General features: G+C 52.0%; 1 protein-coding gene across 2 annotated transcripts in view; it reads right to left on the bottom strand.

The window, feature by feature from the left end:
* Positions 1-2,047: 2,047 nt before the first annotated feature.
* PBX1 (PBX homeobox 1) overlaps positions 2,048-14,931 on the bottom strand; it is a 130,597-nt gene continuing 117,713 nt past the window's right edge. For both annotated transcript variants that reach the window (XM_069862719.1, XM_069862720.1), the window contains 2 exons: positions 13,944-14,033; positions 2,048-6,760 (listed from right to left, as the gene is read on the bottom strand). In XM_069862719.1, the coding sequence (XP_069718820.1) occupies positions 6,668-6,760; positions 13,944-14,033 (183 nt within the window). In that variant the 3' untranslated portion in view covers positions 2,048-6,667. The remainder of the gene's footprint in view (positions 6,761-13,943; positions 14,034-14,931) is intronic.

Raw genomic sequence — 14,931 nt, 5'->3', positions numbered from 1 at the left:
CGGGGGCTTTACTGCAAGCGATAACTTTAATGCCTCCCAACCACTCGGTTAGTTTGGAAGGATTATTAATAACCGGCTGTGCTTGGCAGCCCTCGGCTGTCGGTGCTGGAGCTCGAGGCGTGGGGAGCGGGGAGGGAGGGCGAGGGGGACCCCAGCCCGGCAGAAAAAGCTGCAAGAGGAATTTCAGGGTCAGGATTTGCCCCTGGGAGCTCGGCAGGACCTGGCTCAGCCCACGTCACTGGGTTTCTGCTCACCGAAAGCCTCTTGCAGCGCTTGCCGTGGGCACCAGCGGGACCCAATGCACGCGTGGATGTTTCACCCCCAGTTTCTGACCTAAAATCATTGTAACGTGAACTGGGAAAGAAGTGCAGGGCCCTGCTGCCCTCAGGGCTTCTTCTCGCTTAAGGCTGAAGTTTAATAGAATTTAATAGAATTTTAATAGAATCACCAGGTTGGAAGAGACCCACTGGATCATCGAGTCCAACCATTCCTATCAATCCCTAAACCATGTCCCTCAGCACTTCATCCCTGGCAGCCTCTGCCAGTGCCCAATGACCCTTTCTGCGAAAAATTTGTTGCCCAAATGGGAGGAAAGCAGGAAAAAGAAATTCCCATCGGTGAAGTGAGTGTTGGGGGAGGATGGGCAGCACCAGCAGAAGGAAAAGGTGCGGATGGGGAGAGGGGGAAGGAGATGGAAGCAAACAATCCAGTTCAGTTCACCTGGATTTAAGTTCGCTTCCAGCCACAAGCAGGGGCAGAGGGAAGGAGGGAAGGCGCTGCCCCCAGCACAGCTCCTCCACCCGCCCCAAACACCCCTGGGGCTGCACGGGCCCCCTTCCCACCTTATAAATCATCTTTTTTGGTGGGAGCTTGGGGAGACTGGAGCTGGGAGAGATGCGACGTGCTCAAACCCACCCTGGCAGCCAGAGGATGTGTGCCAGGACCCCCAGCACCCCCTCTCCTTCCAGCACCACCTCCTGCCACCCGCCTTTTCGCGGCAATTTTCTCATCGGGGCCTGCTGAGAGGTAGCATTTCTCTGTTTGGAGCCGGGATAAGCATTTATTAAAATTAAACAGCTGGGAGCAAGATGATATTTAAACTGGTATTAGGAGAGCACCGTTGGAGGGAGATAATTCCTGGGGCGCTCTGGCAGAGCCGCGGCTGGGGGACTCGGTGGGTCTCCTGCCAGAGAGCGATACAGCTAATTTGCAGCCGGAGCTGGAGGCTGGCCCACGCTGATATTGCCGTGTTATTTAGAAGAGAAAGGTCAGGCTGGAGATTGAATAATCATTGACAAGAAATCCATGGGGGAGCGGGGCGGCAGCTCCAGCATCCTTGTGCTGCTCCCCTGGGGCTCCTTCCCCTCCGCCACGGCCCTGTGGGTGTCACAGGGGTTTGTGGCAGGGACCCTGCCTGCCTTTTTCCAGCTCCAGAGCCAGGGAAACGCAGCCAGTATCTCCAGCCCACCCCCCACTTCTTCATCTAATGCCTCCCTCTCTGGGGATGTGGCAGAGCTGTCCTGGTTTTCATCCCATGTACAGACTCTTTTCTTAAATTGCAAATTATTCTTAGGTTTAAAATGACAGTTTTTACACATACATTTTCAAATGTTTTCCTTTTTTTAAATTAAAACCCACAGGAAAACGCAAGAAACCACCAACACCTGCCTTGCTCCCCAGCCCTGCGTGTGATAAACCCCATTCTAGCTTTTTTTTTGGAAAGAAACGGCACTAGAAGATCAATACAGCAGTAAATGAGCAATGAAAATGAAAGACTGAAAAAGGTCCTTTTGCATGAACAAATCTGTGTCCCTCTGCCTGGGGAAACTGAGGCACGGGGAGGGGTGCTGGGAGCAGGAGGGATGCTGAGCATCAGCCCTGAGTCACATCCCTCCTAGTGCCAGGAGTCCCAGCATCGGGCTTTCGCCTTTTCCCCCCACCCCAAACCCTTCTGCCCCTCGCAGCCCTGGGGAGGGAACCCCCAGAGCATCTCGCTTTCCTCTTTTTTTCTCCCAAAAAATACACCACGTTTGGTTTCAGATTTTTTTTTTTTTGGTTTTTTTTTTTGCAACAAAAGAAACTATTTATTTGGAATATGCATTACCAGTACAAATCAGGAAACTGTAAAACCTACACCTTGTTAGTATCGTCATAGAACATAAAAGTCTCAATTGGGATCAGAAAGACAGAGGCCTTTTTTTTTTTCTTTACAGAAGCAGAAAAGCTTAAAGTTTCAAAACCAGGTCGGAACAGAGAGTCTTTTTTTTTTTTAGGGTTTTTCTTTTTTTTTTTTTTTATATTTGGAATCCATTAGGAAGAGAAAAAAAAAGGGAGGGGGGCAGAAAATAGAAAAGAAAAAGCAACTCAGAGCAATGGGGTCATCTTTACACGGGATAGAAAGGGCTTTGCAAGAACAAAAAGAGCAAACCGACAAAACCAACCCCCCCAGGCAATGTCTGATTTACATTGTCATAATAATAATAATAATTATAATAAAGGTGTATGAAAACAAAAGGACTCAGGAAACCTTAGGATTAAAAACAACATCCCAAACTCGAAACCGGTCAGTGATGTGAAAAGCTCAGATTTTTGGGAGGATGGGAGGTGGGGAGCAGGGAAACTGTTTTAAGAGAAAACTAAATCGATGGCACTCAGCGCTTCTCCTTGAATCCTACTCTGCAGCCACCGAGATTTTGGGATGTATTTGGGGGCATTTAGGCTGGGGGCTGCCACGTCCCACCCCTTGTCCCTCGTCCTTCCCAGCCCCCCGTGCAGCCAGGGCTCGCGGCTGGTCTGTGAGACCCCATCCTCAAGAACGCCCATGATGGAAAGGAGGTTGGACCCTTCCGTGCTCCCCATCCCTCGTTCTAGGGCAAGAGCTGCCGTTGGGCTGATGGGCACCTCCAAGCCAGTGGAGCCCTGGGGCAAGGGTGCTGCTGGGGTTCAGAGCAGAGAATCGTGGCACTGAAACCCACATCTACACATTTTGAGGATTCCTGTCCTTTCATCACTTCCAGGCAGCTCAGCATCACCCTCAGGCATGGAGACCCGCAGGGGCTCAGCATCCATCACCCCCCGGAGCATCTCCTCCCCAAGATCCCTCAGGATCACACCCCTCCAGGGACGTAATCCCAAGGATCTTCTGGGGTTGGGTGTCAAAGTGAGTGGGGAGAAACACCCTCCCCCCAGAACACCCCCATTGCTTTTCACATCACTTGGGTCACAGCTCAAAAGCGCAGGGGAAGCAGCAAGGCCGTCATCTCGGACAGGTCCAAATAAACTCAGCATCATCATCAAAGCCCCCTCTCCCCTCCCATACAATGCCAAAAAAAAAAAAAAAAAAAAATAGAAGGTAATTTCTGGGTCTCAACGTTAAGAAACATAAAGTGTTAGACTGTACCTATTAATGCTCGCTATTCCAACCATTTTTTTTTCTTTTTAAAGTTTTACAAAATGAATTACCGTCACTTTTTAAACATTGTGTAAGAAGAAATGAGTGTGCACAACTCTACACTTTTCTAGCATTCTTGAACTAATTCACAAATGCGAGAAAATGGCGAAAAAAACAAACCATGGGAAAAACAAACAAACAAAAAAAGATGATGAATGTAGGTAGTTTGATGTTATAAACTATACAGGAATGAAGCGCTTGTTGCCACAGAAAGAACAGGGATGGGACCTTCCCCCTGTCCAATTTTGCGTGCTAAGAGGGTCATTTTTATTCTTTTATTATAAACACTATTAAATTCCGACTGCGTTTTTGGTTTTTTTTTCTCCTTTATCTGAATATACAAGAACATTCATTATCAAATGTTCGTTATCATCAATACTACAAAGAACGAGACACAAATCGCAAGAAACAATGGAAAATGTTAATAAAGCTGAAAGAATCGTCGAGTTTTTTTTGTGGATTTTTTTGTTTTGTTTTTATTTTTTTTGAGTTTCTGCAGGTTTTTTTGTTTGTTTTTTGTTTTTTTGTTTTGTTTTTTTGGTATCGAAGTCAGGTTTTTCTGGGCAGAAAAAAAAAAATTAAAAAAAGAAAAAAACCCACAACACTCAGGGCTCTGGGGGAAAGGGGAGGAGAAACAAAACCCAAAATGTAAAAAAAGCAAATAAAAAAGGCAAGCAAGCAGCTACGCCAACGTGAACCGGAGGGACCAACCAGGGAACCCAAGGAGGTGATCTGCAAAGTACCGTGGAGGAGCGAGTGCCCAGGGAGGGGGCAGCGGCTGCAGGGCAGGGGTAGGCGCCGGGGAGCAGGTGGCTTCAGCTCTTTCCCGGTTGGTTTCCAAGAGGTACCGTGGCATTCCTGCAGGCACAGCGCTGCTGCTGCTCCGGAGAACAGACCTGACCCAGGCCCGTGTCCCTGAAACGCTTTGCTGGAACGGTTTCATGTAAAATAAACTGGAAATAGTTAAAAGGCTGCACCGGGAAAGGCCACAGGAGGAGGAGGAGGAGAGCAGGACAGCGCACAGCTCGGGAAGATGGGCAGCACCTCCGAACCGGCAGGGAACCAACCTTCTCATCCCTGTGGGGAACCACCAACCTTCTCATTGTTCTTAATACATTTCCAGCCGGGAGGCTGCCCTAGACCTCATGTGTCACATCATGCTCTGCAGCACGGTCCCCATCCCTGGGCACGGATGCAAAAGGAGGAGCACAAAGTGGCTCACTGCTGGAGACGTAAGATCTAAGGAAGCAAGGAGCAACTTGTGCTGTTTCTTGTCCACCTTTCATGTCCTACTCTGCACCCACCAGCTCAGAAACAAAATCCACTGAATTGGGACTTTTGGTATTCTGGGGAAGGTCACAAATTTCAGAGCAGGTGTTTTGGAGCTTACTGGGCTTGCTCCCCAAGGAAAGGCAGCCTTCAACTCCACTGCAGGCGAGTCACACTGCTGGCTCCACACTGCAAGGTGACAGCATGTCAGAGCCAGAGGCACGTCCTTTTTCCAACAAAAGGGTGGGAATTTTCTGGCAGAGCTTTAATTTTAAAGGGATCCTGTTTAATGCTGCTCTGCACTGGCAGTTCCCATCTTGGGATGGTTGCCAGCAGCACGGGCAGGATGGTCACGGCTGTGCAAGAGCATGAGATGTGGCCAGGAGGTACTGGGGTCCATCACAAGGTGCCAGACATGCTGCACTCACCCCAGTTCCCACGACACCCAGGGTCTTCACACAGGCCAACTCGGCCTCCTCGCACCCGCTGGAAGAGCAGGAGGCTGAAATTACTGTGCTGCCCATGGCAAACGGGCGCCTCTGCACCCCGCTCCTCAACAAGAGCCACGTCCTCCCAGCGCGGGCTGCTCGAAGGTGTGTTTCCGCAGGATGAAGCGTTGCTTAACACCCATCACTGCTTGTCCAGAAAATGGACCAGAAACCCCACAAGTGCTCCAGCAACTTGGGATGCCAAGACAAAGCCAGCGGTTTTATAAAACCTGTCAGATGAAAGACTTCCACAAGTAGGGCATCTCACAGAGGCTTGTCCCTCAAGCAAACCTATTGCATTAAACGTTACCAAAAGCACGCAATGCGCTCACCCCACCGCATCCAGAGATCCCGCCGCCTGTCCCTCACTGCCTGCCTGGTAGAGCTTTGGGAGTCCAGCATGTGCCACCGACCTCTGTGGGTCCTGCCTGCACTGGGGAACCCGCCTCCTCCTCTTTGGCAGCCTGGCACACTCCCCAAACCACGAGCCAACACTCCAGGATGCTTTCCTTGGCAGAAAAAACTCCATCGCTGGCCACCCTGGGTGCTGTGAGAAAACTGCTGGGGCCCCATCCATCATCTATGCCTGATCCCATACAACACGACTTCGATATCAGCGATGGTCATTTCTCGTCCACCTCTGTCTCAATTTCTTCCCTCCTCTCTTCCCGTTCAGCAGTGGGCAGGGAGGAAGGTGGGGAATCAAGGCTCAGCCACCTTTGGGATGTGCAGCACAGAAAGGCAGGGACTGGTAAGAGTCACTGGTTTCCTGGGGCTGGGAATATGCTGGTACCTTTTGGAAGCAAAGGGAAGCGTGCCGGCTCCTTCTCTCGTGTGCACAGGGGACTGTGTCCACATGCCCTGTCACGGGCAGTGCCCGAGGGGCAGCTCGCTGAGACAGGGCTGGCCACGGGGAGGCAACACGCCGGCTGCAGCCAGGGCTGGTGGAGACAAGGAGGCAGCAGGGCTGTGGTGGCACTTCCCTATGGAGAGGTAGCGTGAGAGACTGGGGGGCGAGAGGGGCTGCCAGCTAGTAAAAGAGCAAGACATGACTGAGGTACGTTTGTGGCTCCTCAGAAAGTTGCCTAGTGCGAGGCTGTATGCTGCTTTGGGGTTGTTTTGTGTGGCAGCAGTTGATTTTTGCTTTTCCTCCTTAAAATCCTTCTATCTGTTGACACATCCTTTGGTGGGAAGGGGAGAGGGGATGGGAGTGGTGTTGTGGCAGTGGCAGGGAGGGGGAGAGCGGCTTCTACCCAGAAAAGAAAGGGAAGAGAGTATAAAGAAGTGTCCAGATTGGCTGAAAAAAGCATCCCGACGAAGAGAAGAGAAGAGAAGGAGTCTTCTTGTGTGTGCTGATTGGGTTCACCTCCAGTCTGACTGCTGCGGTGTTAGGAGAGGCCCCCTTCCCCTCCCGCCCCCGCCGGGGCTGGCTCAGCCAGGGATGCAATTTGCTGGGAGATCAGTTGGAGGTATCAGAGTGAACGCTGCCAGGGCCTTCTGTGGGGGAGGTCACTGACGACGGGGTAGTAGCGTCTTGCCAACCTCCATTAGCCTGCAGGAAGGGAGACACGGAGAGGTCAGTCAACCAGTGGCACCCCCAGCCTTACCCAAGCCACCCACCCGCCTCAGTCCCGCGGCTTCTCCCTCCTCAGAAGCCCGTGTAGGAGGCAAAGGTGTTCCCCTCTGTCTCCCCCAGCCCACTGCAGCCCCCAGGGCTCCATCACTGGGATGGAGCCAGAAGTAATTCTGTCAAAACCAGGGGTTTTGATAAATTGCAAGTGCTCATGGAAATTATGTCCCTTAAAAAAATATATATATTTCTGCAGAAACCCTGAGCTCTGGTTGCCTCTTTTTTTTTTTTACCCCTAAACAGGACCTTTCCTCATATGGAAGAAGGCAAACATCCCACCCATCCAGAAACCCTATCTCAGGTCATTATCATTAACAGATTGCAGAAAAAGCAATGAGTCCCAAGGGGCCCTGTGAGTAGTGCTGTGTCCCTCAGCATCACTTCCTTGCTGCCTTTCCAGGAATGGTCCCTGTATGGGGGGAAGCCACCCGTACCAAGCCTTGTCAAGGTGCCCAAACACCTCTCCTGCCTAGGCAAAGGCTGTGTTTGGGGGTCTGGGCTCTCTGCTCCTAATGCAAAACCCTTCCCTTTTTCATTTTGCAGTAAAACCACAATTTTTTGCCACTCTGGGGCTGGTCTTCTGCCCTTCCATCACCCCTCCTTGAGGGACCCCAAGCCACAGTGCAGCGGAGGGGCCACCACGCCGCCTCATCCGAGGGTTGGCACAGCAACACAGGGTGGGCAACTTGCTTCTTCTAAAAACAGTCACAGAGCCAAACTCTCCATGCTCTCGAGAGCAGAGCTACCAGAGGGCCCCGGCTGCCACAGGCAGGAACCGGCAGCGCACAGAAGCTGCTCCTCTGCAGCTGCCATCCCCTTTGGAGAGGAGCAGATGTCGCACCCAACCTCCTCTGCTTGCTCTGACATTGATTCAGTGCTTGGCTAATTAATCCTTCCCAACCGCTGCCTGAGCTCGAGTCGGTAGCAGCCGCCGTCCCGCTTCCGATGTACCCTCTAGCTGCCCGTCCTGCTGCCTCCTGGCACAGCGAATCCATCACTAGCTCTGACCTTCCAGACCCCCAGCGTGGGGTAAGAGTAGGAAAAACCTCATTGCCCTGAGCAGCCATCCAGGACTCACGGACGCGTTGTCCACAGTGCCAATCAAGCTCCTGCCTGCCCAAGAGCCAGTCCAAGAGAGGAGCAAAGAGCGGACCAGAGGTGAGCCATGAGAATACATGTTTTGAAGGAAGAAACCACCCTGCAGCAGGGCATGCACAAAGCAGAGAAGACAGAGGTGTGCACACACACAATGGGCTTGTGTGCTCTTCCATCTGCACACGGGAACGTGCAAGCACGCTCCCCGGGGAAAGGGGTTCAGGTAACAGCAGGGAAAACCTTTAAGCCTAGAGAAAAGGAGCCTGAGGGGAGACCATATCACTGTCTGCAACTACCTGAAAGGAGGTTATAGTGAGGTGCTTCCTGGTGTCTTCTCCCAAGTGACAGGTGATAGGACAAGAGGGAATAGCCTCAAGTTGCACCGGGGAAGTTTGGATTGCATATTAGGAAAACTTTCTTCGCTGAAAGGGTTCTCAGGCACTGGCAGAGGCTGCCCAGGGAGGTGGTTGAGTCCCCATCCCTGGAGGGGTTTAAAAGACGGGTCGATGAAGTGCTTAGGGATCTGGTTTAGTAGTGGACAAGTATGGTTGGGCTTGATGATTTCAAAGGTCTTTTCCAACCTAAGGATTCTATGGTTCTAAGACAGGAATGGTGAGCAGCACTTGCTAGCAGGTTAGCAAACCATGTGCCGCTTCACTTTAGGTGCAGACACGAACCAGACTACGCACGGACATTATCTGACCTGCGTGCCCCCAGCCTGTGGAGACCCCGGGGCCACCAGCTTCCATCCACACCCAGGCCCTGACCCACTGTCCCTGCGCTCCCCGCGATGCAATATCCACCCATCCACATCTTGGACCGCTGCAAGACGCAGCAATTACTGTAGATTATCAGCCCGACAATGACAGGCCGCGTAAAGAGAGACACAGAGCCAACTCCACCGCCCTGAGACTGGCATATTCAAGTACACTTAGGACATTAATAGCAATTTACGTGCCATCAGTGAGAGAGAACCACAATAGCTGTGCTGGCAGCCTCTTATTACCAAGCCTGTTATTTGTTGGAGTTACAAGCTATAATCACAACAGAAACTTTCAAAACCCTTATCTTCCGTGACGCACCAAATCTATTTCAGAGCTGTAATTGCTATGTCACCGGAGAGTTTGCTGCTTAATGCACTCAGATGCCATTTAGTGTTTGCAGGGTCATTACGGCGAGCAGGAGGGGGGAAAGTGGAGGGGGCTGCGCGGAGCAGGGCTCCATCCCTATTGTGCTCAACTATTTTTAGCACGGCTTTTGCGTGCCAGCTGCAGCTGGAAGGAGAGAGAGGGAGAGTGTCTTGCAGAAAGCAACTGTGGAGCCTCGGTGTTCAGCATCCTGCCCCCCAAAATGCTGCAGAGCCCTACGGACTCCAAATGGGAATCAGCCTCTGTGTGTGGCAGGAGTTTGTGCTGCCAAGGACCATCTCACTTGCATCCAGTGGAAAGTCAAGAGGATGCTGGGAAGAGGTTCACCCAGATCGAGGCACCCTCCACAGACCCCACATCCTCTTGCTCCCCCAGCCTTGGAAGGCTCCCAAGTTATGAGTCAAATGATGGAAAGGAGTCCTTTATCATCTTGATGTCATCCTTTGGTATCAACAAGCCCTCCATGAGGAGGCTGGATCCTTTCCCCAGGGAGAGAGCATGTAGGCACCATCCACACTCAAGTCTCCTTTCCTGGAGCTCACTCCATTGCTGCAAGGACTCAGCCGTGTGCAGAATGCATCCAATTCTACCCAGCTGGTCCTGCTGCTTTCCATAGCAAGGAGATCCCTCAGGATCTGACTGTAGTATATCCCTTGGGAACTTCTTCAAAGACAACAGAGTCTTCTGAGAAGGCTGCTGCTCCTCACAGACCCTCTGAAGATCCTCTGCATACAGATGTGATTTCTTCAGGAGAGGCAGAAGCCAAAGACAGAGCAATGCTCTCCAGGACACCTCTTCATGTCATCTTCTGGTGACAGAGCACAGGCAAGGCCGTGGTGCCTGTCCAAGTGGCGGTGCCCTGATGACAGACTGCTGAAGCAACTGGGTTTTGTGCCCATTTTCACAGGTCTCACAACATTTTTGTCACCTCTAGGAAACGTGTCTGGCTCTCTGCCCAGGCCTCCTACGTGGGGCTAGGACATGACTTTATGCCCACTTCTAAAAGCGCCTTCTGCTTCACATGGAGGCTGTCTCAGCACCCCACCTTCTGTGACCAAATCCTCACCCTCGTCGATGGGGCAGGGTCAGTTCAGCCTCCAAACACACCAGACACTGGCAAGTCCGAGAGACGGGGTGTAGCCTCAAAGAGGTTTCAAACCTCTGAGCTTTAAGAGCTTCTATCAGCTCTCCTTATGATAAGCACTGAAGCTCTTATTACACACCAGAGAATCCAGTCTTGCCTCCTCATCACTTTCCAAGGGTCATGGTGGAAGTCTTCAGGACACATTAAGGCAACCCTGATGGATGTGGCTTGGGCACTGAAGCCCTGCTAGACCAACTTCTGTATCCCAGCTCACGATCCTGACAGCAAACCATAGCTTGCTGAGGAACAGAGCAATGACTTTCTTTTCAAGGCTTAAATCCTTATAGAAAAGGGTCTCAGCACAAGCTGGGAGGTCTCACCACCTACAGGTATCAGTGGCCGGTGATCACTGCCATCAAGAGTGGCTGCAAAACTCAGTGGCACACCCTGCCACTGAGCACCACCACCACGATCAAACACATTGCTCTGTAAACAGGCACAGCTCTGCATTTAAAATAAAAAATCTTGCACTCCAATGAACCTCAAAAATAGCCCCCATTTTAGACCTTTACATGATCTAAACATTCAATTAAATTAAGTCCAAAAAGAAATTTCTGAAACGGCTTTTCTTTAAGACAACTATAGCTCATGCATTCATTAGCAGGCAGGCGAACTGAAACACTTCAAGAATCAGCAGGAGTGGCTGTTTTGGGTTGAGACCCTTCAGAGGATTATGGCAATAAAGATCCAAATTCTACGGGAACCCACCAGAACCTGGACATCTGGATGTTTTGAAACCTCCAGCCGCAGAGCTCCTGTCTGGGTGCACACACAGACCCCCACAAACAGGATCTGTCCAGGTGGGACCTGACTCTTTTAACACCTCTCAGTGGTGGCAAACTGCTGAACCTCAAACCTTGCAAAAAGGGCTGGATCAGGTCCCAGACATCCCCTCCTTTCAGGTCAGGGAGTCCCTGCATCCTCTCAGTGCTACCCAAGGCCAGGTTCCTGCCTCTGTCACCACTCCATCACCAAGAACATCACTATCCCTTGCTGGGACCGGTGCTGCCTGCTGCCGTCTCCATCTGCAGAGGGGAGGGCGGCTGCTCTCTGCTATCTCAGCCATCACTGTGGGCCACAGAGATCACCATGCCTGGGACATCGCCCATTATCCCGCTAACGATGCGGAACCAACTCCAGCCCTCTTCGCCCTGCGGAGCGGTCTGTCAGCCGTCGAGCAGCAGAGGCACGGAGGGAGCTGGGCTCTGGGTAGATTCCTGTTCTCAGCTGTCATGACTTACACGCATTTAAAAATTCATTCGCTATCGAGGAAGGCAAACCCCGAGCATCATCTCCCCTGCCAAGGTTTGCAGCGGTGGAGCTGGGCAACCTGCCGCTGACTTTCCAGCCCTGACGGGCTCCGGGGATGACTTAACCTCAGCCCCGCGCAGACATCTTTGTGACAGGCCTCTTGACTAGGTTTCGGCTCATCTCCTTCCAGCAGCTCACAGGGATGCTCGGGTGATGCGGGGACGGCAGCTCTCTGTGTTACCAGCAGCTCTCTCTGCATCCTGCTGCCCTTCCTTAGCACTAAAGGGTTCAGGGGAACGGCAGGGAAGCCCTGCCTGCTATGAGACCGGCGCTCTGCCAGCGCTGAGCAGCTCCCTAGGACCTTGCCCAGGACCAGCACTTCCCAGAGGGCAGCCACACTTCAGGGTGGACAAACTGGAGTCCATCAAGGGACCAAGGAGGATGGATAGACATTAAGTGACAATAAAAGCTACAGGCAGAAGCGTGCTGCCTGAGACACAGGGGAAGCAAAACATTTGGGGACAGTGAGACAACTCAGAAGATACTTCCTAAACTATCTGCTCAGCTCTGGACCCATACCTTGCTCCTCATGCCCATCAGGAGCTTTATGGGGAAACAAGGAGTCACCCCAAAACCCACATGGTTTCTTTGCCCACTGGCCATCTTGCCCCTCTCTGAACAACATCCAGTTTGGGCCAATTTGGGCTCCTGACCTCTCTGAAAACCAGCCTGAGGAGTGATCAGCTGCCAGGGTCCCAGGCCCCCGCTTGGGAAGTGCCGGGAGGACTGCTGACCCTCTGTCGTGCTCAGCTCACCAATTCCCAGTGCTGCTCATGATAATACTGGTTCTCCCACTACCACAGCCAGAAATATCAGCCCATCCCTCCCCATCCTATTCAGGATCTGAGTTTCCACTACCTCTTTCGTCTCCTCTCCCTCATCGCCCCCTCCCTGCCTCGTAACGCCCAGCAGCAATCCTCCCCCTCAAATTTTGGCTTAACCCAGCCCACTGTTATTTTCCAAGCCAAGTGCAACCATAATCAGCTCAGCCTCTTTCCTTGGGGGTATTTTAATTTATACAAAAGTATCATCTCTTATCATGATCAGCCTGCGATTCATTTACTCTCCAAGTATTAAAAAGCCAGAAAGGAAATAAATTCAGCGCATGGAGAAATTAATGCGGAACGATAGGCTCTTTCATGTGGCATTTCCAAGTGCCGTTTTTGCAATGGGCTTATGTAATGAGACATAATTATCTGCACATGTTCAATTACATTACTTCACCAATCCTCCCTGCCTCTGCCTCCTGACGTCAAGCCGCCCGCTAAGCCCCGGCGCCCGCAGGAGAGGGGAGTGCAGCCCCTCGTCCCGCTGCACCCCTCTCGCTGCACCCTCTCCTCACGCTGGTGGTGGCTGCACACCAATGGCCCCAAGACGGTCACACACAGGGTGACAAACAGCACAAGCCTTGTCCAGGAGGGTTAGGGGACTGGATGCTGCACCATGCTGAGGAGCTTGACTACTGGACCACTACCCCACCTTCCTGCCCAGCCCAAGACCATCCCACCTCAACCTTCAGCTTCCTTGGTGGGGACCACAGCAGCCAGCCACGTCCAGGGCCAGCTGCCCCCTCCTCCATGCCACCTCGAATGCTACCGCCACCACTCACAACCTCCTTTTCCAGGCTGCCCTCTTCTCCCAGCTTGCTGTCATCGCCGCTGAGATGGCGGACGATTGATCTGAGAAATGAAGTTGGATTGCTGTCCCAAATCTACACTGGGTTCTCCTTGTGTGTGTCTGATCGATTTCCCCCTGTGCGACACAGCTTGTCGCTACGAATTTTCATGCTAGTCAGAACCCGCCAGCGCACCCAAGAACAAGGAGAAGATGCTCAGGAGACCGCCCTCCCCCTTGCATCCTCCCCCAGTCCAGTTGGGCGAGGTTTTCTTGGGTTGACATTGGTTGGCTTTAGTTTTTTTTTTCCTCTTTTTATTCACAATTATTGCCGCCAACCCCATCGCTGCCACGCTTTCGGATGCCAGCCAGGGATGGGTTATTTTTAGATGGTCACTCCGGGATGGTGCCATTGGCTTCCACATGGAGCCATCTCTGGAGCGGGGTGTTTGCAGTGACATTCCCCACTGCAGTTACGCGAGGTGTCACCTGTTTAGCAGCTCCTCTCGGCCGAGCGCGTGTGGCCGCAGGTGCCAGGCGAACGCTGATCGGCTCTGACAGTCCTAGACGCCAGCTGCCTGCGCAAAGCCTGCCCGGTCGCCACTTTTTTTGTGGGCAAAGCTCTGCCGTTGGCATGACCGATACAGAAGCAATAAACTAGGTGACCGTAAAAGCAAAGACAAGTCCTACTAAGTGGCATTCTGAGCCCTATGGCTTTGAAATAATTGGTAGTGAGAGAACAAAAATAAAGAAAAAAATAAAACAAGAACCCGAGCCTATTTTTTTTTCTTACACTGATGCCCTGCGGACTATACATCTGACTTGCTGCGAGTCCGTCACTGTATCCTCCTGTCTGGCTGATAACATGGCGAAGGGTATCCACCTAAACAGACCAACGACAACAAAGACACAAATTAGAGTGAATGAAAGGTTAGTGGGCAAAGCTGCTTCAGTTCATCTTTGGCATGACAAAACCAAACAGTAATAATAATAATTAATAATAATAATAATAATAATAATGATGAAGGCATACACTTAAAGAGGGAGGAAAAGAATCCCCTCAGATGGTCTCACAATGAGTGCTGAGCCAGAGGGCTGCTCCTGCCTCCCTTGCCAACCCAGACCTGCCCCAGCAGCCTTGTCACACCCTCCTTGGTCCCAAGTCTTGTGACAAAAAGAGCAGAGAGGGAGAACAGCGTGGCAAGTGTGGAGTAGGACCTCCTGGAGCACATCGCTGCTGCCAGCTCCTCCACTGTGCTCGAGGACCCACATTCCTATCCCTACCCGCTTCCGCCCTTCAGCCCCAAGTGCTGGGACGCCCACAGCAGTTGAAGGAGATCCTCGGAGTCAACTGATCGCCTTCATTTTGGAGGGCCCAGAAAGACAATATACCTACCACGGCAAAGGCACTGGACGCTCTCCTCCAGACACCCCGTTCCTCTCCCTCCACTCCCCCAGCCCAGTCCCTGCAGCGGAATGCACAGCAAGCGCATCTCATGGTCCATGGATGGCTCGCTTGCATCCAGCACTGTGAGGGGAGCAACCTCAGCTTCGAGGGCTCTCCTTCCCTGATGCAGAAGTGTCAGAGTGGCTGTCATCTCTCAACAGTGTACAGAGCCTTAGACACCAGAGAGCAGACTCAAGGCACATCAGGACATCAGATGGGAGGCGGGAGATCTGAGTGAGTTCCTGGCTACTTTAAATTCTTTCTGTTTGCCCAAAGCACGGGTTGACATCTCAGTAATGCTGCTCAAAGCTCCCATGCTCTGCCTTGCTGGTAC

This window comes from Phaenicophaeus curvirostris, chromosome 8 (genome assembly GCF_032191515.1).
Source record: "Phaenicophaeus curvirostris isolate KB17595 chromosome 8, BPBGC_Pcur_1.0, whole genome shotgun sequence".
Lineage (NCBI taxonomy): Eukaryota > Metazoa > Chordata > Aves > Cuculiformes > Cuculidae > Phaenicophaeus > Phaenicophaeus curvirostris.
The sequence above is the reverse complement of the archived record's forward strand: the minus strand, read 5'-3'. Positions and strand labels throughout refer to the sequence as shown.